General features: G+C 40.8%; 1 protein-coding gene across 7 annotated transcripts; it reads left to right on the top strand.

Moving 5' to 3' along the window:
* Positions 1-566: 566 nt before the first annotated feature.
* On the top strand, positions 567-24,002 carry mybpc2b (myosin binding protein Cb). Of its 7 annotated transcripts, none has more exons than XM_083993653.1 (32): positions 567-857; positions 5,244-5,261; positions 5,724-5,747; positions 6,607-6,627; positions 6,758-6,778; positions 11,282-11,305; positions 12,746-12,814; positions 12,916-13,064; positions 13,156-13,273; positions 13,386-13,434; positions 13,672-13,731; positions 13,823-13,992; positions 14,196-14,328; positions 14,864-14,988; positions 15,085-15,190; positions 16,438-16,604; positions 17,320-17,485; positions 17,593-17,699; positions 17,796-17,825; positions 17,937-18,079; positions 18,767-18,926; positions 19,694-19,798; positions 19,915-20,103; positions 20,223-20,357; positions 20,542-20,709; positions 21,219-21,307; positions 21,501-21,696; positions 21,793-21,932; positions 22,778-22,937; positions 23,040-23,176; positions 23,419-23,605; positions 23,845-24,002. In XM_083993653.1, exons 1-32 carry the CDS (start codon positions 836-838, stop codon positions 23,868-23,870), a joined length of 3,414 nt encoding a protein of 1,137 aa, XP_083849779.1. In that variant the 5' UTR covers positions 567-835; the 3' UTR covers positions 23,871-24,002. The 7 variants fall into 7 exon arrangements, with proteins under 7 accessions (XP_083849779.1, XP_083849778.1, XP_083849780.1 ...); XM_083993652.1 differs by having other exon boundaries at positions 6,604-6,627; XM_083993654.1 differs by lacking the exon at positions 6,607-6,627.
* Positions 24,003-24,032: the final 30 nt, after the last annotated feature.

The following is a 24,032-nucleotide window of genomic DNA, read 5'->3' as shown; positions in this document are numbered from 1 at the left end:
AAAAAAAAAGCATATTAACAAGTGCGTTTTAGATTTAGTCCTAGCCCTGGTGCAGCAGCTCTGTAAACTGTGGACACACCCAATCTAGCTCTTTCTTCCTCTTTAAGTCCAGTTGCTCTTTGAACTTAGGGCAACTGGACACTTGGTCCACTCACAGAGGTTAAAAACGTTTGTCTTCTCACCACTCTGGTATGATAGTAAACTTAACAACATCAGTTTAACTTGCTCTCTAATTTGAGAATGAAATCAAACACTGTTCATTAAGATCCGGTAATGCAGTTGCATGTTGAACTGATATTAAAATATTTAGTTATCTGCATCTCCATTCTCTTGGTTTCACTCACCCTGTAGCATTAAGTGATATGGATTTAAAGGGACCACTAAAATTATTCGCAAATACTTGTTGATCCTGTTCCTAATGTGGGTGTGAGTGGGGATGACTGAAAGATTAGTTTGACACCACAAGGTGCCAGATAAAGTGTCAAAAATTGGGTCAGTCATTGGTCATCTCTGTATTCTGTGTTTCTCCAGTGAACATCAGAGCTCGCCAGGTTTAGTCAGTCCATTAATCTCATCATAAATGAGTAAGACCTCTTTCAGCGCCACCTCATTCTCTTGTCTCTTCACCTTATCACACTCTCACTCTGAGTGCTTCTCTTCTTGAACTCCTTGAGGGTTTCGTCAGACTCTTCTGCGCGCCTCGCTCACTGGAGGGTGTGGGTGACTTGAGTGCCAGGAGAGCTTTGAATAACACAGAGAGAAGGGAGAAATAAAAGGAATAAGCACCACAAGCCCCTCAGTCTTCTTGAAGCAAAGCGAAGACACAGGAATAACCATGCCTGAGCCAGTCCCTGCAGGTATGCAGATACTTTTTGTGAAAGCATAATTCATTGTAATTAGTCTGGAGACTTGGCTTTGAGTGCCAGAGTTGATGCTTGAATGTGGTTTGTTTGGAGGTTTTAGTTTGTTACAGTATATTTGCCTGAGATATGTATACTCAGTTGAATGTGGCAGAACTGATGCTCTGCAGAAAGTGTCGTTTTTATTCTTCGAAAATATTTATTTTTCAAAAAATAACCGTATTTTGGTGTATGTTTGAGATTAGTTCATTATTTAATGCATGCTAAAAAATGATGAAATGATGAAAATGATGATCTGACGAAGAAAAAGCAAAACATTTTTGCGGCTTTGAAGACAAGATAAGCATGACCTGCAGGCAGTTGAAAAATCAAAATGTTTCAGCTAAAACAAATCAAATCCTTTCAAAATATGATCAAAAACAATCAAAGTGTTACCTAATAATTTTGATATTGCTGCTCACTGATTCACTCCTAAGGCCATTTAATATATTGTTAAACAAGTAAATACTGAAGCTCATACAGACATTTTTACCCCTTCTTTGCCTCCATGTCGTCTGTCTAGGAAGAATGTTCAAAAGGCCATAAATAATCACATAGCCAGCTGCTATGATATCATCAGGGTCAGTATGTTCATGACATCAGCCCAGTCAGTTGCCGTCTTATTGAGTAAGACTGGAAACTTTCCAGACGCAATTGTGGAATAATAAGGAAATACAGTTGTTATATTGTATGTGCACAGTGCTGTACTGGTGACATAATCTATCGATGTGCTACTCTACATACTTAAGAGTATTTTTAATCCATTGATATCAAATGACTATGACTATTCTTATTTAATAACGTATTTTTCAAGTTTCTGTATATTTTTTATAACGGCAAACCTGAGACCTCTGTTGTCATATATAGAAATGTCCTTAAAAAGCACATTTTCTCCCATAAAACTTAACACTTGGCACCTTTGGGTTTTCTCATAAATAGTTGTCTTCTGTCCTTCACCAATGTGGTGACATTTGTCCATGTTGACCCAGTGTGGGTCTAAATCACCGAGCTGACAGACACCTAATCTAAGAACCGGTCATAGGACAAGACGGGCCAAGACTGTGGGAAGTGTGTTGAGCCTTTCAGTCCCTTTGACTAATTTGCACAGCGACTGTCTAGTGACAGTGAATGTGTCGGGATTTGCTTGGGCTGTTGGTGCATTGCTCTTAATTCTACTTTGCACTATTTTAATTTGTCTTTTCTTGCATCTGACCTTGGGTTATTTTTTATTTTAATGATCTAATCTAGGCAGTTTTTATTTTTATCCCAGACACATAACCAGGCATTAGTTCTATTCACCATGTAGAGCGACAGAGTTTATCCATGTAATGTGGATATGACTCCACTTTGCTTACCGTATGACTGCACCACCCACTGTGCAGTAATTCCACATCTCAGTAGCAAAGATTTGATTACATTGCTCAGATAACCATCCACTATTCATTTCATAATTCTAAAATCCTATCAAAATTTGATAACATTTTCACCCTGAGTCTTCAGAGTAACAGAATCAGTTATATTCATTATGTATGTATTTACACACAAGATGAGTTGAAAATTTTTTTTGTATGTAGCAGCCAGAACCAGCCCTCTGCTAACAGCTAAAAATATCCCTGACCTTTTCCACTTTGTTTTTTTTCCTCTTAAGTTCATAGGGTTTCACACACCCGGGTGTATCAGGTTTTGCTGTAAGCCTTTCATAGGTCCAGCTGAGATAAATCATTATGTAATCTGTCACTTTCATCCAGAAAGTTCCCTCATGGTCAGCAGGCCTGACGCGCCCTCCTGAGTGTGTGATGGAGCCCCGGTGCAGTCAATCAAGCACATGACAGATTTCTACTCAGTGATTAGAAGCGATCATATGATTCATGGTCGTAACTCCTTTCATCGTCGTGACCTAATGAAACACTATGAGGGCGAGTTGGATCAAAACTGTTCTGGGAAGTTTCTCTAGCTCCCCGCTGCAGTTTATCTTCAGCAGGAAACAAAAATCACAACATAGAGTACAATGATGAAGTGATTAATGCTCACTCTGTGAATGGACAATGTCATTTAGAAAATCACTCTGAAAGGTGCAATTTCTATACAAAGAAGTTCCATCATCAGAAATCAAACACTGATGAAATTGCTGTCACTCACATTTTGATTGACAGATCTTTTAATCAACCTTTTTTAAGCTTCTCTGGTTAAAACTCATAATTATCAACTGTGTGTGTGAAAAAAACTCAACTTATAAGGTTAAATTTTATTTTTTTATCCCTTTATTGTGAAGTTGTGTTGTTCATCTTACAGCCTGATATAAATATGGGCCTGTCACCTGAGAGATGTGACAGATATTAAATTCAAATGGACTCATTTACTGAAATTTCATCAGCTTTCACTGTATGAGCAAGTTGATTTAAAAGATTTGACTTTTGACAGAGAAAGTAGACATCACAGAAACTTGTTAAATACGTTGAATACATTTTTTGTTGTTTAATTCCTCTAGCACACATTTAATTGAATAGTTAGGTGACATTTTATATATTTGTTTGTTTATAGCATTAAATTATGTGTTGCTGAGATATCTTCATAAACCTGTCTAGAGGCACCAAGAGATCCTCTGTGGTTTGATAAGGTCAAGCCACCCAATACTTTTCTTTATGTCTGGGTCATTACACACACAGTAAATCATGTTGTCATTGGTCGACATGGGGAGGTAAACAAACAGTGAGGTGAAGAGCTGAAGTAACTAAACTGACCGTGACAGGAGTAGAGACACCAAAAAAGGTTCACAACTTTTGTTTCCAGAAATAGAACTGAGGCCTGAGATATAGAAATACAGTGTAATACTGCAGGGAGCTGATTTACATGTGAAAAAATAAGCGAGAAAAAAAAATAAAAAATAAAAACTCCCCTAAGGAAACAGACCTTTTTTTTTCTTCTTCATTTTTTTCTAAACAATTACACCCAACAAGCACACCGTCCGAAATCATATTAATTATACATCCACCTCAGCTCTAACAGCACTGCCAGTAAATGAAACCACAGACAGTCTCAGAGGGGAATATTTGAACTGAGGAACAGCTGGTCAGAGGTTCATTATCCAGCTTTATCACAAACTTGTTGAAGATGATCAAGATTCTCACCCCAAGTGGATTGACTTAGCAGATGCTGATGCAGATTTACACTCAGCGCAGGTGTTAAACCCTCTCTCAGGGTGTATAAAGCATTAATGCCAAAGACTTTATGTGGTGAGCAGCATCCAGTTTGACAGTTATGTCAGCAAATCCTTTCATTTTGCACAGAGAAAGTTATTCTTAGGTTGCTAACAGTGCAGACATACTGTGGCTGGTATACAAGTAGCCACTTGGGGCGAATGCGGTACACAAATACAGTTGTAGCTTTAAATACAATGCTAATAAGATATCACCTCTTCACATGAAGGTGCCAGTCTGTCTTAAATATGTGAAAGAAGAAGTGAGAAAGAAAAAAAACAATGGATGTAGCACATTAAAAATTGTGATTATATATATATACTGTATATATATATATATATATTCTTCTTCCAAAGTCAAGTGAATACAATGTGATTTCATGACACCTATTTTAGCAAGAAATTTATGACAAGCCAGGAGCAAACACTTAAGGAGGCAAGGTCAAGCTGGTTTGGCTATTCAAGGAAAGTAAGGAGAACGTGGCGTGGTTTCAGGAGGGTCATAAGACACCATCCATGGCCTTTTCCAGCAACTGCACTGACCCCCACCGAGACTCTTGGGGAGCTGGGTGTATCATACGCCTCTATTTCAGTTGAGAATTTCCTTTTACCAGATTTAGGCCTCAACAATGACACCCACAGGGCTCCACGCTCCAGAGAAACCGAGCGTCTGTGTTTCTCTGTAGCGCCACAGAAATGTGCCTTGCCATTCAGAAATGTTGATGTGGGAAATTTATAGAATAAGTGGGTGAGAAAATAAACCTCAAGTCACCGCGATGTAGGTCAAGGCGTCGTTTCAAATGTTTCTCCCAGAAGTCTTAACATTTTATGTGTGGTCATTTTATAGAATGTATCCTCTTACCTTTTGGGTTGTATTTTAGATTTATGAGCAAGGATTACTAGCTTCAGAATGAAAGTCGATATACGCGACATATGCATTCTTGAAATAACCATTTTATATAATGTAATCAGCTTCAGACAAACATCTAGTTGTATGTTGTCAAATTAAACGACAAAGTGTGATTCATCATTGCCTAAATTAATGAGATACAATAAATGACATGTATATGTTGATGTGTTGTCAATGTCACATGAATACTGTGTGTGAGGGAAGTTTCTAATCATTTTCTTCTGTTTCTGTTTCTCAGCTAAACCGGAGGGGGATGGTAAGTCAGCTGCCACACTACATTTGCCCACTGACCTTTTGTGCCTTCCATTATCACACAGTGACTCGATTATTAGCTCTCACATTTTCACTTTTCACCCAACATCTCCGGTCGACCGCCTGTGTCCAGCAAACACAGACTCTGACCTCTGACCTCTGTGTCATTAGCAAGACTCATCTTCATTTAGCAAGCTACTGTATATATTTACTCAGGATCTGTATTATGGTACATTATCATATTACTCTCTTCAACTCATGTAATAACACCACAGTGAAAAATGCACGAGTGATATTTGAGTTTGTTCATGTGACACTGGTTTGGATTTTAATGTGTTACACATTGATACCATCTATTTGCTCAGCTGTTAGAGTGGTTTGGTTTTTATATTTGTTTTCCAAATACCCTTCTAGATATTGCTTTTCTTTTAGTGCTGAATTTCTAACACAAATTCACTAATTTTAGCCCCAGAGGAGCCAGCTGGAGATGGTGAGGGACGCAGCTATGTGTTTTGTTTTTGTTTTTACTATTTCTATGTTGCGACTTGATCACGTGGTGTTAATATGTGACAATGTTTGGATTGAACCGAGTGTTGAAAATGCATTTTGAAACTAATCAGCCAGGGTAATTATCTGAACAATACAAGAACAAGTGGCTTTGCCATAGATAATAAGTTGAGCAATTACCAAGTCAAGAAGATAGGCCCTCGTGTCAATCAGATGATATGAGACAACATGAAGCTGCTGAAGGGGCTAATGTAATTATTATGCCACTTTGAATCAGTGTGTTTGCATTCCTCAGATAGCCTACAGCATGTTAGCTCAAGCTCCATCCAGAGTGTGTGGTAAAAAGACGTCCCATTGTATTCTCCATGTACGTCGTCCTGCACTCTGCACTCGTCTGGACTGCGTATCACAGCATCAGTTCTCCCTCTGTTTTGTTGTTGTGTTTTAATTACTCTGAGTCTCACTGTGATTAATGTTCTTGTTTTGGATGAAAGTAAAAAAAAATACCCTTGTGTTGACTTTGTGTTTTCCAGCATGTATACTAGAGAGAGGATCCATGCGTGTAACGAAGATACACCATCTATGTGGATTTTTAATACAGATTGACTGCTACTGGGTGTATTTTCCCCCATCTGTGAACTTGTGTTTCCCCACAGTGACCTTTGGTTAACATTTCACTGCAGGCATGTAAAGTGTGAGAATCATCTTCAGCTCTTCTCTGCTCATGTGTTTTGGTTGAGTTGGTTTTCGTCCCTGCAAGATTCCCGGTTTTAAACTTGTCCCTGTCCCGTCACATTCTGCTGCTTTCACTCATATAACTATGACTTTTATTTGCACAGCAGAACCGCTGCCAGAGGAAGATGGTAGGCACCTCCTTAGCGTCAGGGGATAACATTCACCTGTTACTGACTTTCTTCTCAGCTTCTACAATTATAGAGTGATTAATTCTAACATACATCAGAACATGAGCTAATTTTCACTCATTTCCTTTAGATGCACCCCCCCCAGATGCAGGTAAGGCAGAATCCTGGACAGTGAATGCACTTGGTTTAATATGTCTGTCTATAAAGTCTACTTAATGTATTCACATATGAGTATATGTGCAACACTGTGGACCTGCATGATTGTTCAGGTGTGTATCAGGCTATCTGTGTAAAGTTTTGTAAAGCGTGCACAACACAGTAGTCTTTATACCAAACCAAGGCGTTGTTATCAACTACAGTGCATATAGTATGTTAGTGGTTTGGTTACTAATGCTGCCTTGACATAGGATCTAGATGCATTTTATGTTGTATGCCTAAATGTTGTTTTCCGTCATTGGACTGATATGTACTATACATATACTGTACATGTATATGGTGTGGCTCAAGTTGGTTTGGTTTTACAGTCCTATACGTGCACTGCAGCACATATAATTTACTGTTGTATTGACAAGTACAATATACTTCTATGTTCTGGTCTCTGTGTCTTTCTACTGTCAGCAATTCATATAATTCACTGCCTTCTGTTTATCTGTGTATCTCTTCCTGCATGCAGTAACCCTAAACATGTCAAAAAGGAAAAAAACTTCAACTTGTGAATGCAAGGCGGATTCATCTTCTTCTTTTACTTCTTTTTTTTTTTTTTTTTTAAATCAGATGTGATGGTGCATGATATTCCCTTTTCGTGTTTGTTTAACGTCCTCTGTTGCAACTGTCCACTTGTGAAACAACAAGCGTTTGCTTTCCGAGCTTTCAGTTTTGTCTGCTTCCTTGTCTGCAACAGATTCAGACGGTGACGGGGATGGTAAGAAAAGCGCAGCATTTAAATTGACATGTCTGTTTAATTTTTGACCCCCTTATATAATATGATTTGAGTGGGTATCGTGTGTATAATTTGTGTGTAAATTTCAATTATTATGTGCTGGTCAAGGTACCACATAATATATGACGTGTTAAGTGGAACTGGGTTTATTTTATTATTTGAAATCATTTTCATCACTTCAGTTTGGACTGATTTTGACAAAAAACTGATCACAAGGGATCTAATGGAGTCCATCAGGTTACTTATCAAATTAAGTTTCTCTGTTGCAATATATTTATATCTTTCTCATACCATGAAAACCCTCCTTAGAGCTTAGAACCTCCAACAGATTTACAACTCTGACCAAGAGGCAAAGAGACAAAGACCCGATGGGACTGGTCCAGCTGGTAGTTTAAAGCATGATGATATCATTGGCACATTCACCTGTTTTGTTCACCACGGCTGGTACGTGTTGATACTGGCAGACAACTCACTCACTAATAATGCTGTTTATGTTCTTTCAGCAAATCAGAATTTGTTTCTCCACGTGAGGAGTGGCTGCCCATTCCATCTGTGACCTATGATACCAGCTCTCTTTTGCTTCTGTCCCTCTGGCCATTTAAACAATGAGAGTGACAACACAGCTGTGCTTCAAGTGTAACCGTTATTGTGGAACAATGGCAGCTGTTGCAAACATCAGCTGATGCGATGACACTTTTATCGTTGCTTCTCAGCTTAACACGAAGCTGCCGGAGGGAAACTGCAAGGAGAGCTCCAGTTATTTGAGAAATCTTAGTCAGCAAACTGCAAAGGGTTTGTATTTGGGTTCGTGCCTCATCCTTTTATCGGATGCCGCAAGGCCCATACGTGATTTACTTACACCTTGGTTGTGTATCACAGCCTTCAGTATGATGCATAAGTCAACACCCAAATTTTTACAAGTGAAATTCAAGAGCTCTTCTTCATGTTTCAAAGATGCCGCTGTCTGCCGTGGTCTATCATGGGCAGAGCTTCCTGATTGATGAGTTGGACGTCCACTCTATTTGGACCTACTAGTTGATTGGATGGAGAAACGCTATGGAAGTGCCAAGGCTTCATGGAGCTGAAAGCTGATATTTCCTTGTGCTGCCCAAATGTATTGGAAATATCCTGGGGGTAACACAGGCATCTCCCACTTATTACCCCCCTGGGATGAGGAGGGACACCTGTGTGAGTGGAAACAAAGGCTTATGTGCCAACATTCTCACATGTTGCCTGATGATCCCTCTATGGTGACTTGGCCACATAACCTGTTTGGCCCATAGACTGTAAAAAGAATGGACGTAGCACCCGTGATGTCACCCATTGGTTTGGGGGAGTCTGTTTTGTGCCGCTACTACGGGGGTTTGAACCGCGCCATGTTGGATTCTACTTGCCATATTTGGAGAGGTGCGGCCGTTAGCCGGCCGAGAACCCGCCCACTGGCCTCGAAGCAGCGTTCTCCGGACCTGTCACTCAACGTTTTCGCGCCCTAATTGGCCAGAATTTTAAACCTAATAATAGTAAAAGGGTAGAGTTTAAAAAAAATCCACCCCCCTCAGAGTGTGTGCGGGGGTAGAAACTATCGGTTGAGACCAAAAAACGTAATGGTACCAGGCTTTGATCATGTTTATTGGGGATGTAAAGTTGGCTATTTTAACATGGGGGTCTATGGAGAGTTGCTCCCTTCTGACACCAGCCCCCAGAGGAAGCCGAGGGGATTGCAGTTTTTTGAACGCGGAAGTGAGCTTCACTTCTCAGACCGACAACTGCCCCCTTGGTTTGGCCAAGTCATGCTTACTTCCTTTTTTGACTGTTTGGCCATGTGGTATGCAGATGTGATGAGGAGAGAATAGCCACGGACCTCCCTTATTGAAGCACTGCTGCTTTGTGTCCTCAAAAGGAGACTGCTATCTTGGGGAAATTGGCTGCTGAGCTGAAATTTGCCCTGAAATATGGCCTTCTGAGCCAAGCAAGGGGTCAAAAAGCAAGGTGAGGTCATTAAATGTTAACTTTGGTTACTGCAATAAATTCCTCGGGGACCCTGTGCTGCCAGTCTGTTGTATCATCGCTGTTTATCTCCCCTTAGCATTTATGAGTGCACAGCTCATCACCCCTCCTGCCTGTCATGAATGTCCATCTCTGAATGTTGGACTTGGCGAGTTTGACCTGCTGTAGCATCAGTTAATGAAAGAGGAAACAGTGAGGGCAGGGCACAGGCTGGACAATAGAGACACCTGGAGGTCATTACCGTCGGCCCTGTGTGTGCGACTGTGGGAGCACCGGTCCACATCCACTCCACGACTGTCTACGGACAGGCTATGTTAAGCACAATTCTTCTTTTACATGGTGAAGTCATTCGCTTTTCATGTGGTAGCCTGGCTAGCAAGCTAAACACACAGCCAGCAGCTGAGGGACATTCAGAAGGAAACCTGAGGAGATGGACTTTTTCTTTGGTCAAAACTCAGCCTACAGTTGGTCTGATGCCAAGACATCCGTATCCAATTTTAGCCCGTATGCATATAGGAACAGACCTATACAAAGACCAATCTGCCATCTTTCCCACCTCAGTTTAGTGAAATTATGTTTTTCTCCATTTACACTTGCTGACTGAGGGGAGAACTTAGAGGTATCAAGAAGGGATTTAGTGCAAAACACAGTACTGTGCGTAATAGATATATCAGCTCCAGGACTTGCTGCCATCTGACAAAAAATAAGTGGCTCTATCTACAAGAAAGACAAAGCCCATAATAGAGGTTGTGAAAATGTCATTGGTTTCTGTTGGGATGTACTTAAAATAATCATATACACTGTGTCTTAATAGTAAGTATAGTGGTTTGAGGTTTTTATATCTAGTTGCTTGACCCCCCTAGCTCCAGAGTTGGTATTGCACCGCATTGAATTTGATATCAGTGTCTGTGAGAGCTGAACTTCTGTGTGGGAAGTTGTTTATCATACCAAGGCTGTTTAAAGCCATGGGGGTATAGCGTGTGGGGGATTATCATCACTTGGCCAACTGCAGACTGTTTGGGGGCACTTGCACCAGTATTTCTTCTGATCGTTAGCAGGGAGTTGCTGCCAACTTTTTTTTATTTCTATTTTTTCCTGCCATGGAAACCTTTTGAATGTTATAAGACAAGATGTGCTGAATGTCTAGGGTTGCATTAGTCTCAGGCTATCTTGGGAAAGAGATTCAACAAACTTATATTGTACAAATTATAATATTCACGACACACCATTGCTCTAAACAAACAAACAAATAATAATAATTAAAAAAGAAATACAAGAGGTAACACTTGAATGGTTTATTTATATATTTAGGTGGCCTGAGGTGCACATGCTCTGTATGAGCTACAGTAATTGCCTCCTTTGTGAGATGCAGTCTTGCAAGATCAGTCCAAAAGAAGTAATCAAGGTATTTTCAAACAATATTTTTTCCTGAAGTTCGATGATTAAAAGTGAAGTAATCAACAACATTTGCTCACTTTCAGTTTTGGTTGATAACTGTCATGATCTTACCTTCACGAGCAAAGATTCAGTTTTGATTGCATTCCACTGTGTGGTGTTTTAATGTAATAATTCTACAGAATAATCATTCTGTAATTGCTGTTCATTTTGCAATGTTTTACCTCATGGATTTGCACTGACCTATGGCACAGTATAACATCTGATTGTTATACTTCCATAAGTTAAACTGGGGTATTTGTTTTTCCCCAGTTGAGGCAAACCATGCGGAGGAGGGTAAGGGCGAGCAGAAGGCACAGTGCGGGACTGTGGCAATCCACTGCATGCAAATGTGACGTTGATGTTATGAAATGTAAATTAATGCATCCTAAGTGTTGTTATATGTTAGTCACATGTGAAGATGTCATATTTCTACAAGCAGTTCTGGTGGTATATGGTCAGTATATGATTTTTGAATATATAAAACCAAGCAGGAACTTGTGCTGTATATTATGACCTAATTAAGACTTAATGCATTGGTTAAAGATTTCTACCCTCAATGGTAAACCTTTGATATGCGTAGAAAGCACTGACGTACGAAAGTCAGCAGATGCTCTCGCTAAAAGTTTTATACTTAGCACAGTGAGCGTTCATTAACACATTCTGAACCTCCTAATTGGTAATGATGATACTTTGGTGTAGAGATTAAATATCACTGGAACTTCTGTTTGCATGAATACACGAAACACACCCATGCTGCTCTCTTGTCCTTGAATGTGTTTTGAGCTGAGAATACAGTTCAGCTGAGTCTCTTTCCCCTCATCCATGTGAACAACTAATATACTGTATATATATTATTAGTGTCTTAGACTTTTATCTGCTATGGCTGGGGGAAAAGACATCCTGTTGTTGCTCTGGCAGTGAATAAGAGATAAAAGCAGTTCTGGCCAATAAATGTCAATAAAGCGCAGCACAGTAAGTGTCCTGTTGTCCGTAGCAGTGGCAGTGCTGAGAAATCATAATGAAATCATTTGTCCTCTACTTTTATTGCTATTAAAACCACAAAACAGTAGAAGATATTAGTATTACTTGTCACTGGTGACAATTTGATAAACTACTACATTAGACTGATGTCAGAGGAAGTTTATATGGGGTCAGACATAACACATTTCTAATTAGTCGAGCGAAATTAATTGTGCTTAAAATCAAATGCAAAATTGCAGGAAGAAATTACATTCATGATAAGCAAGATTAATACATTCATTAAGAGGAGAAGCAAGTATTGCAATTATACAACTGCTTCTGATATATAGTCGTGATATAGCCTTATGCTAATTTGTAATTGAGTTTAGGGTTTGTTAATTATGACTTACAGTTAAAGCAAAGCGAGTAACTGTAACATGGATTTTGTGTCAGTATGTTGTGAATGTTTGCAGGATCTGTCTGTTAGGCCTGTTACCATAGCTACAGCATTGCTCTATATCATGTTGTGGTTGTACAGTACTGTATGTTCCACATGTTCTGTACGTGCACAGCCTGTGTGTGCAGATGTCATCCAGACGTTTCTGTGGTTGTTCTCAAAAACAACAACCATGTACTGTATTGCACTCTGTCCCTTGCACTTCAGTTTGCTGCACACTGTGGATGTTTGTCAAGTGTCATGCAAAGGGCCGTGTCTATCAAGACGGATATCCCCATTACCACATCAAGCAAACTAATTAATGTCTCCTTTTGCAGAGCAAGGGTCGACTGAGCTCACCGGGCTTTTCCTGGAGAAGCCCCCGGAGAGCGTGGTCGCTGTTACAGGTTAGAAACCTCAATGGATGGGTGCACAGTTGTCAAGATACAGACTGGAAATATTATAGCAATCCACAACATGTGAGTTCATTGTTGTTTGTCAATTGCAGGGTCGGATGTCACTTTTATTGCCAAGGTTGACTCAACCACCCTGACGAGAAAACCCGCCATGAAGTGGCTAAAGGGCAAGTGGCTGGACCTTGGCAGCAAGGCTGGGAAACATATGCAGTTCAAAGAAACATATGACAGAAATACCAAGGTGTGTGTTTGTGTGTGTGTGTGATTTGATCCACTTCTTTTGGAAATAATTCTGCAACTAAGAAGTAACTGGGTAATGTTTTGCCTCACAGGTCTATACTTATGAAATGAAGATCCTCAAAGTGGTTCCGGGAGACGCTGGCGGCTACAGGTGCGAGGTGACATCAAAAGACAAGTGTGACAGCTCCACCTTTGAGATCTCTGTTGAGGGTGAGTGAAAGCGGACTCTGGCCCCACAGAGGCAAACACCGATTCCACACATGCTGATGTTTTGATCTGATCCAGCCCTGATTTGCGTTCTCTGCAACTTCTCTTGTTACAGCTGCACATGCAGAGGAGCATACGGATATTTTGTCCGCCTTCAAGAGAGCGTAAGCGCATTGGGATTTGTGTTTCAGCCTGTCTCAGTGGTCTGTGTGCGCATGTGTGAATACACAAAAGGGAAAATGCATACGTAGGCTATTTATAGTAATGTGTGTGTGTATGTAAAAGTGCATTTGAGTCCATGTGGGATATAGCAGCACAGTAAATTGATATAGGGCTATTTCAGAAGATGACCTTGCCTGACCTTGGTTACATTGTATGTATGTCTGTTTCCATACACACAGGGATGCTGGGGAGGACGAGGGAGATCTGGATTTCAGTGCCCTTCTTAAAGCCACTAAGAAGTGAGAAGCTCCATGATATTTGGTTTAATTATCAAGCACATACTGTAGTATGATTGTATTCGCAAACAAACCAATTTCCAACGACTGACAGGAAGAAGAAACCCCAAAAAGTGGAACCAGAGGTAGATGTGTGGGAATTGCTTAAGAGTGCCCACCCAAGCGACTATGAGAAAATCGCTTTTGAATATGGCATCACTGACCTGAGGGGCATGCTGAAACGTCTGAAAAAGATGAAAGCGGTTGTGCCCAAGCATACCGAGGGTAAGTCGAGTCAGGCGAAGGGTAGAGGGAGGGGAGAGCATTTGAAATATGGAGGAAATGAACTGCGAAGTGAGATTTTACCTCAGGGAGAAGAGGCGGAGGAGACAAAAGGCCTTACAACTGGGCAGAGTAAATTAGAGGAAGGTTTTCATGAACCATTCATTCATTGTTCCTAATTCCCTCCTTTTTGTCTGCTACACCAGCTTTCCTGAAGAAGCTCGACGATTGTTACTCGGTGGAAAAGGGCAAGAAGATCGTCTTGAAATGTGAGGTGGTCGATCCCAACGCCCAGGTGAAATGGTTGAAGAATGGCCAGGAGATCAAACCCTCAGCCAAGTACATGTCTCAAAGCACACACACACACACACACACACACACACACATTTAGTCCCATGTGGGACATTTTCTCAATTAGCCAGCAGTGTGAGGTTGTATCATATTAGTCATCAAGCTCAGTTGGACTTAATGGGCAATGCTTTAAAATATCGAGTTAAAATTATCTCTGCCACAAAGCCATACGCTGAAACGACACTGCCATCAACACGTTTATTTTTAGGTGCGGTCACAAGAAGCCTCCCTGTGGCTTAAGCAATTTGCACTGCTACGACATCATAGGCCCCATCTAGACTAATGCTGCAGCCTCAGGACAAAGACTATTCAAATTCTACATTTACAAGTCTTAATGTGAAGAAGAATCATAGATTAGACAAAAATGTTTACAAAATAGTGAATAATTAATGTTAAAGGATTTGTTTGTTAGTTTTAAACTTCATATAGAGATTATTTTGAAAGGCAGTTGTTACTAAGATTTTGGCTAAAGGAACTTTGACCCAGAGACTGTGGTTTGACTTTCAATCTGTCACTCTTCAAGGTATGTCATTGAGGCAGTCGGCAATATCAGAACACTTACTATCAATAAGACCACCCTGGCTGATGATGCTGCGTACGAGTGCGTGATTGGAGAGGACAAGAGTTTCACAGAGGTGTTCGTCAAAGGTCCTCCATCTCTTTACACTTGACACTTTATCAGCAGGATTCTGGCAACAGTTTCTTTCTTCTGCTGGATTCATGAATGTTTCTGTCTCCATCCAGAGCCCCCCGTGACCATCACCAAGCTGATGGATGACTATCACGTGGTCGTGGGAGAGAGAGTGGAGTTTGAGATCGAGGTGTCGGAGGAGGGTGCCCACGTCATGTGGTCAGTAAACATCCCAGTACTTTAGCGTAATAGGATCAACCCAGCTTGAGTCATCTTCAGGATGTGGCTCTAATCCCTGGCAGAATACAATTAAACTACTTCCTGTTCTTCAAACAGGAGAAAGCCGGTCTTGCAGTGGCATGTTGTATGTAGTTTCTGAGCTGCTGTACATATAAGATCATATTAGATAAAAATGCAAAATCTTGAGCTGTCAATTGATATTAATATTCAATCCCAATTAATTAATCTCACAAGGGTCCAGAGTTATTCATGATTAACTGAAAATTATATTTTATATTAATTATACAATATGATGACACCATCCGTTTGGTGTTAGCTGTGACAGTTTCGCTTGTGAGTGAGCTGATTCATTCCTGGCAACTTAATCACACATTTAAAGAAATAAAATAGAAATAAAAAATAAAAACAATTGTGGTATTGTGGTGGTAAAAGAAATTGTCATTCACACATTTTTATCGCATTAACTTCGACAGCCCTGCAATACATGCTTGGAGCCCTCGCTTTGTTATCTGACGTGCTGATCTGCTGTGTGCATCACATTTTTGAATTCTATAATACACCATCACTTGACTCCTCATGTTCAAATAAGACATCATTTACATACATAATTACATGCAATGATCTGCTCTGACAAACCCACCACTGTTCTAAGAGCCATAACCGATTTGTGCCTTTATGCTTTACATCAACTGCAGCAGACAGACTTATGTTCTTCGTAAAATCGAATCAAACTTAAATGTATTATCTCCTAAGGAGATCGGGAACATGTTAAATTGAATCTGAAGACTTGCCCTGAATGCTGAGTAGCTCGGAAAGTCTGAATTTAAAGCATTATTTCGTCATTTCTTTGTATTTGTTAATATTTTCAATTGCTGGGAACAAAAAAATTAGTATCAGTTAACACGTGAAAGCAGCAATCGATCCAAAGACAAATATAGGATAAATATGCTCGAAGGTGATGATGTAAGACCTCACAGTGTGTGTAGGATTTTCTTTCATGGACACGTAGTATCCTTCCCTTGGCACAGAATTTATTTTTATCATCTCTCATTGATGAATGCAAAGCCCATTCATATTTCCCAGAGCAATTTTTAGCAGTGAGTGGTTGAAATGTGAGTGTGGCTGGTAAATTCACATCAGACACAGGTTTACTGTTCTGATTTGGTATGAAATATTTAGCAGCGACATCTTTCAAAGAGAGACACTCATTTTATATTCATTCCCAGGTTCTTTGAGGATATAGAGCTTCACAGGGACAAAGATACCAAGTTTCGCTTCAAGAAGGATGGAAAGAAGCACACACTCATCATCCAGGAGGCCACGCTGGATGACATCGGAATGTACCACGCCTGGACAAACGGGGGGCACACCAAAGGAGAGCTGGAAGTGGAAGGTACCGCATCAATCTCATTAAGTTTTTATTTCCTTTTTGACTGATTGTGCAGCGTATTTAAAGGGATAGTAGCATTTTTTTAAAAGGGGGATTGTATGATCTACAAATAGCCCCTAAGTAGTTAAATTGCAGTAGAAGACTCTCTGCACTCCTCCCGTTAGCAACGCCAGCCCATAGCCCTGCCCAGAGATTTACAACATACAGTGTTGTGAACAGACCCAAAAAAACGGCCTATTTTCGCGGCCTAAAAGAGGTTTTACCTGAAAAAAAAATACACAGTTCCATTGTTCGCTACAATATAATTTTTTCCAGTCCTACTTAGGGGCTATTTGTAGATCATACAACCCCACTTTTAAAAAAATGCTACTATCCCTTTAAATGCAAATGATAATTATAATAAAGACAACAATGAAGGAGTTTCTTTTGGTTACATTTGTTAAGAGGAAACTACTAATGAAAGTCTGAAGGTTGTATTTTAGAATGACTATATTTAGTTTGGCTTTTCTGCCATCCAAGTGTGTGCTGCTCAGTGAGGATGCAGCTGAATTAACTGCTGGCCCAAGGGCTTAACGCCTCTCTTTGTAAACAAACTAACAGCTCATGGCAGTGGGTGGCAGGATGTTACCATCATGAACCTTTGCCCCCCTCCCCGCACCTTCACTCACTCTGTTTCCTGCCTGAACGCTTCTCCTGTGGTTTCCAATGTCTCATTCAGAGAAGGAACTGGAAGTGCTGCAGGACATTGCCGATCTGACGGTGAAGGCGACGGACCAGGCCATGTTCAAGTGCGAGGTGTCTGATGACAAGGTCACAGGAAAGTGGTTCAAAGATGGAGTGGAGGTTTTGCCAAGCGACCGCATCAAAATGTCTCACATCGGAAGGTACGAAGATGTGTGGCAGATAACACGCAGATGACAGAACAAATATTAGGACACTTTATATCATGAGGCACATGTTTCCCCTCGTCGTATCATCTCCGTTGCTTCAGGTTTCACCGACTCACTATTGACGATGTGAAGCCAGAGGATGCTGGAGACTACACATTTATTCCTGACGGATACGCTCTGTCACTTTCTGCCAAACTCAACTTCCTGGGTGAGAAAGACAGAATTATAATAAAGGAGTTACTGTGGGTGCATTCATCATCAGCCTGAATAATGTTGTCAACCTCTTTCCTTTTCTCCAAAACAGAAATTAAGATCGACTATGTGCCCAGACAAGGTGAGTGGCCTTAAATTGCTTTAGTTTACAAATGACTTGAAACCATTTCATGTTGTGTAATAAGCCCACTTCCACACACTCTTCTCTGTTTTCCATCTTTCTGTAAACCAGATCCTCCAAAGATCCACTTGGACACCACTGGAAGCATGGTCTCCCAGAACACTATCATTGTGGTGGCCGGCAACAAGCTGCGACTGGATGTGGAGATCTCAGGAGAACCACCTCCCACCGTGGTCTGGACAAAGGGGGATCAAGTAAGAGTGTGATAAGGCTTGGGGGTTAGGGTTTGCATACCTTGTCATAGATGTGCATAAACAAAATGAGTGGCAAAATTAATGTGAAACCGTGTCAAAGAAAATGTCAACAGAAATGTCAACCGTGTCATTTATTTACAATCATGGCATCCATGATGATGTGAGGTCAGCAGGATGTCCAGTCAACATATCACTGCAGTGTGTTTGCCCTCTTCTCTCTGTCCCCTCTCCCATTTTCTCACTATCTCTGCAGTTAAATGTTACCTCACATGAAAATAACAAAACAAAAACAAGGTTCAGTTGAGATTTGATCAACCATTGGGATTTTCTGTGCCTACAGGCAGAGGGTTACATGAAAATACACTGCTCCGGATGTTTTCAGTCCAAGAAGCCAAGTGCTTTTTTTGATTGGGAGCAGGATATGACTGTTCCCCAGTGAGACTGCTTCTTATTGTGCTCTAGTATTACACCTATGTGTCGTTTTGTGCTGCCAAAGAAACGTCATCACCCCAATTGGCCCTTAAGTGTCTGTCTGGTGGCCCAGTCTCCCCTGTAGCTGGCCCCAAAGTTAAGAGCCACTCTGGAATCACAGAAATAAAGTAACCCGGCACTAATTCTCCTGTTTCTCATAAACCTATTATTATGTCAATTCACATTACAAAACTGCTGCAATTTCCTGTTCATTAGCCAATCACAGAGACTGAAGGGCGCGTGAGGGTGGAGGCAAGGAAAGACCTGAGCTGCTTCGTCATAGAGGGTGCAGAGAGGGAGGATGAGGGCAAATACACCATTGTTGTGACCAACCCTGCTGGAGAGGACAAGGCCATGCTGTTTGTGAAGATTGTGGGTAAGTACAGTTAAAGGGATAGTTCACCCAAAATTCAAATTTCACTCATTATCTACTCAACCTCATGTCAACTAAGAGCTGTGAGAATTTTCAGAGTCCTCCGTTCCTTCTCTGAGTTACGGGGGGGTCTGTGCAGCAGTATTTGTCCATATAATGGTTGTCAATGGATACCAACTTTCTTCGTCCAAAAAGACACACCAAAAAACATCCAAATACCTCCATACTGCTCGTCTGTAAGGTCCCTCTTGTATTGAAGCCCTGACATGAGAAATTGTTCTGAAAAAAAATGTAATAAGTCTATATTTTAAGCTTGTTTGTAGCGGAAGCTCCCAGTGTCTCAGTTCACTGCTCTGCCTGTGTCAGTGCAAATCTCGCGTGATTTGCACTGACCGGCGGAACAATTTCTCATGTCGGGGCTTCAATACAAGAGGGACATTACAGACGAGCAGTATGGAGGTATTTGGATGTTTTTTGGTGTGTCTTTTTGGATGAAGAAAGTTGGTATCCATTGACAACCATTATATGGACAAATACTGCTGCGCGGACCCCCCCCCCCCCCCCCCCCCCCCGTAACTCAGAAAAGGGACGGAGGACTCTGAAAATTCTCACAGCTCTTAGTTGACATGAGGGTGAGTAGATAATGAGTGAAATTTCAATTTTGGGTGAACTATCCCTTTAACATCAAAGTAACTGAGGTGGTGTGATGTATATATTTCCTGATGTATCTTGAAGCAAATTTTTGATTATTATTATTATCATTACTTTAGATGTGCCTGACCCCCCTGAGCATGTCAAATGCACCGGCGTTGGAGAGGACTGCGCCACCATCACTTGGGACCCTCCTAAATTTGATGGTGGTGCAGCAATTAAAGGTGAGGAATTGATTGTTCTCGCTCCACACATGTTCAGGAAGCACGAATACTTCCTGATTTGTCTTGAATTTATATTCTAGACTTTTGTTATGCTCACTGTGTTTTTACATCAACAGGTTATCTCATGGAGAGGAAGAAGAAAGGTTCCTCCAGATGGACAAAGCTCAACTTTGACGTGTACGAGTCGACTACGTATGAGGCCAAGAGGATGATTGAGGGCGTCTTCTATGAGATGAGGGTTTTCGCTGTCAACAGCATTGGCATGTCTCAGCCCAGTCTCAACTCCAAACCCTTCATGCCTATCGGTATGTCCCACAGCCATCTCTACTTGCTCTTTCTCTGCCTCTCCCTTGTCCCTGCCTTTGTGCATCACCCATTCTCCGTCAGCGGGTCTCTTGAGTGTCTCTCTCTCTGTCACCCTCAGCCCCAACTAGCGAGCCAATGCGCCTGACGGTGCATGACGTGACAGACAGCACATGCAGCCTGAAGTGGCTCGCCCCAGAGAAAGTTGGAGCTGGAGGCCTGGATGGCTACGTTATTGAATACTGCAAGGAAGGAGGTGATAAAAATGCACATTATGCTCATTGTGTAATAACATAAACATTCACAGACAATTTAAACCCATTTAAAACCACTTTACACACACAAGACAACAATATATAATGGCAGAACAAAAAAAACACAACAAGCACTAAGCACTAAGACTCAAATCCCACTCATTGTGATATACTGTTTCATTGTAGACACTGAGTGGGTGGTGGCAAACAAGGAGATCTGTGAGAGACAGGGATACGTGGTGCGTGGCCTCCCCGTGGGAGAAAAGATCAACTTCAGGGTGGTGGCAGTAAACATCGCTGGACGCAGTCCTCCCGCTACACTGGGGCAGCCCGTCACCATCCGTGAGATCGTCGGTGAGTTGGTCGATTTATTCAATTCGACTACTCAGTATGGGCTAATATACACACACTGCAAAAACTCAAAATCTTTCCAAGAATATTTGTCTTATTTCTTGTCAAAATGTCTCATTTCTAGTCAAAACTAATCTCTTTCCACTTAAAATAAGACTCATCACCTAAAAATTAACTTGTTTTTTAGATCATTTTCACTTGTTTCAAACAAATTTTTACTTGAAATAAGTAGAAACATCTGACAGTGAAAGCAAGTTTTTTTGTGCTTGTAATAAGAAAGAAAAACTTGCCCCACTATCAGATTATTTTAAGTGAAAATATGCTTGAAAGAAGTAAAAAATGTCTAAAAACAAGCTACTTTTTAAGGTGATGAGTCTTATTTTAAGTATAATAAGATTGTTTTGACTAGAAATAAGACAAATATTCTTGGTAAGATTTAGAGTTTTTGCAGTGCAGTACCACAGTGTCCTTTAATGTGTCTGGTTGTAATGGGACGTCTCTTTCCGCTTTAGAACATCCAAAGATCCGCCTCCCTCGTGACCTCAGAACAAAGTACATCAGGAAAGTGGGAGAGAAGATCAACCTGACCATCCCCTTCCAGGTGAGAGAGACAAACAACAAAATAAGGACAGGAAGAAGGAAAATGGCTAGAACCAGACTGTGCCATAACCCATCTTTCAATAGAATACATTTTTTTGTGCCATTGGCCATTATGAAAGAGTAAATGTCACATCTTAATGGTAAAACAGTTTGAGGCCAATCAACTGTTGCACTCTGATGCATTTGTCTCACAGGGTAAGCCACGTCCTGTCGCGACCTGGTACAAAGACGGCCAACCCCTCGACCCCAAGATGGTCAACGTCCGCAGCTCCACTGTGGACACCATCCTCTTCATCCGCTCAGCAGAGAGAGAGCACTCAGGAACATATGAGCTGGTTCTCCAGATTGAGAACCTGGAGGACAGAGCCTCCATCAACATCAGGATTATTGGTACGGTGCTGTCGTGATGATTCATGCTGGCTTTTGAAAAATTAGAAATTCACCCAGACTATACTAAAATATGACACCAATGTTTAATTCACACAGATAAGCCTGGACCTCCTCTTAACGTAAAGGTGATAGAGGTCTGGGGCTTCAATGCTGCACTGGAGTGGGAACCCCCAAAAGACGACGGCAACTGTGACATTTCAGGGTACACTATCCAGAAGTCAGAACTGAAGACCAAGGTGAGGAAACTTCAACTTCAGAATTAAAACAAAATAGCTTTTATTGCGAAGTAGTTATTACATCAACAAATAATTTGACATGGTGGAGGGACAGTTAAACAAGTGAAAGGGAAACACTTTATAATAAGTACACGCTATTAAGCATTAATAAATACTGAATTCTTCATTTATTATAACTTATGAATACTCATTAGAATGTAGTTTATAAATACAGTTAGTACTTATCAATGATGAGTAAAAATGTTTTAACTGTGTTTATAAACTACATACTAATGAGTATTCATGTGTTATAAATGATGAATTCAGTATAATGCTTAATGCTTAATAGTGTGTAGTTATTATTATTATTAAGTGTTACCAGTAAAAGTACTAAAAATACGATAGTAACTATAAAAAATAAAGATGAAATAGATACGAAATAGATACTATGTACACAATATATAGAGTGAACTAGGTTCAGGGTTATACCCAGGGGGCAAAATCCCATTCTTTTTGAAAAACGGACACGGAGCGTTGTAAAAGGTTTGACACCAGAAATGGTATGTAGGAACTTCAAGGATTAAAACCTGGGTGGACAACCCGGTCAACTAGCTGCTGGAAAGCTACAGGGGACAAAACCCCTTTCTTGGGTCATTTTGCTGGCAAAATTATGTAAATGCAAATATGTAGGTACTACAATGGCACAAATAGTCATACAACTATAAAATTTGAGTTCCTCTATATCATTTCTGGTGTCAAACCTTTTACAACGCTCCGTGTCCGTTTTTTTGCTTTGCCCCCTGGGTATTATATGGTGTTTATGGTTTAACCTAATCATTTCACTCTTTTTTCCTTTCTCTGCTCAGGAATGGTTCACCGTTTATGAACACAACAGACGGACAAACTGCACAGCTTCAGATCTGATCATGGGCAATGAGTACCAGTTCCGTGTCTATAGTGAAAACCTCTGTGGCAAGAGTGAGGAGGCACGCTTCAGCAAGAACACAGCCACCATTGTTAAGACAGGTGTGTGTGTGTGTGTGTGTGTGTGTGAGACAGAGAGACAGAGAGAGAGCCACCTTTCTCCTCTGATTTATCGGGGCTGACTACGTTTACTCCTCTCAACAGGCCTGGATATGAAAGCAAACCCCTACAAGGAGAAGGACATGAACTGTATGCCCAAGTTTACTCAGCCCCTGGTTGACAGATCTGTAGTGGCCGGGTACAGCACTGCCATCACTTGCTCTGTCAAAGGCTTCCCCAAGGTAAACACGCTTGTTAAAATAGCCTGTGGTGGCTGATTCACAGGAGGATGACAGTGCCACTTGTTATAAGCAAATCAAGATGTGACGTCTGTGTGGGCTTCTTACTACACTGTAGTCCTAATCATCAAGAGGCCTAACACAAAGCAAAAAAAGCATAATAATAAAAAATAAAATTCATAATATCGAAGACATTTTACTGTACCTGTTTTTTTTTTTTCTAATTTGCCTTCTCTGTTTCTTAGCCTAAGATTACCTGGATGAAGAACAAAATGATCATCGGTGACGATCCCAAGTTCTTGATGCAAAACAACCAGGGAGTGTTGACCCTCAACATTCGTAAGCCAAGCACCTTCGACGGAGGCAAATACTCCTGCATGGCTGTCAATGACCTGGGCAAGGATGAGGTTGAGTGCAAGCTGAATGTCCGAGGTGAGGACAGGGGACATACAGGGCTGCGAAGGGTGGGAGGGATGATAGAGGAGACTTTCTGCAATTTGAACATTTTCAATTTGATTTGTTTCCTTTCTATATGCTTGTTATTGATTTAAAAAGAAAAAAAGTTGACTTTTTATGTTGAAAAACACACCTTTATTCTTGCCAAAAATATATTTCAACACACAAAGTATTTAAACAAAACCTAACACTCAGCTTCTGTCTCTTTATTCCAGTCGCCACCAATCCAGACAAGCAGTGAGAAACCGAACAGCAACGAATGTGAAATAATATGAACCAAACAGTGAGTGAACAGTGAATGTTACTATGTAGTTGAGTTCACACTGTCAAGAGTGAATCAAATAAAACCTAGTGCTGCCAGCTGTAAAGACTAGTTTGTCGTCTCCACGTTTTATTTCTCTGT

The sequence above is a fragment of the Trachurus trachurus genome, assembly GCF_905171665.1.
Source record: "Trachurus trachurus genome assembly, chromosome: 19".
Classification (NCBI taxonomy): Eukaryota; Metazoa; Chordata; class Actinopteri; order Carangiformes; family Carangidae; genus Trachurus; species Trachurus trachurus.
Note: the sequence above shows the minus strand (reverse complement) of the source record. Positions and strands in the feature narration are given on the sequence as shown.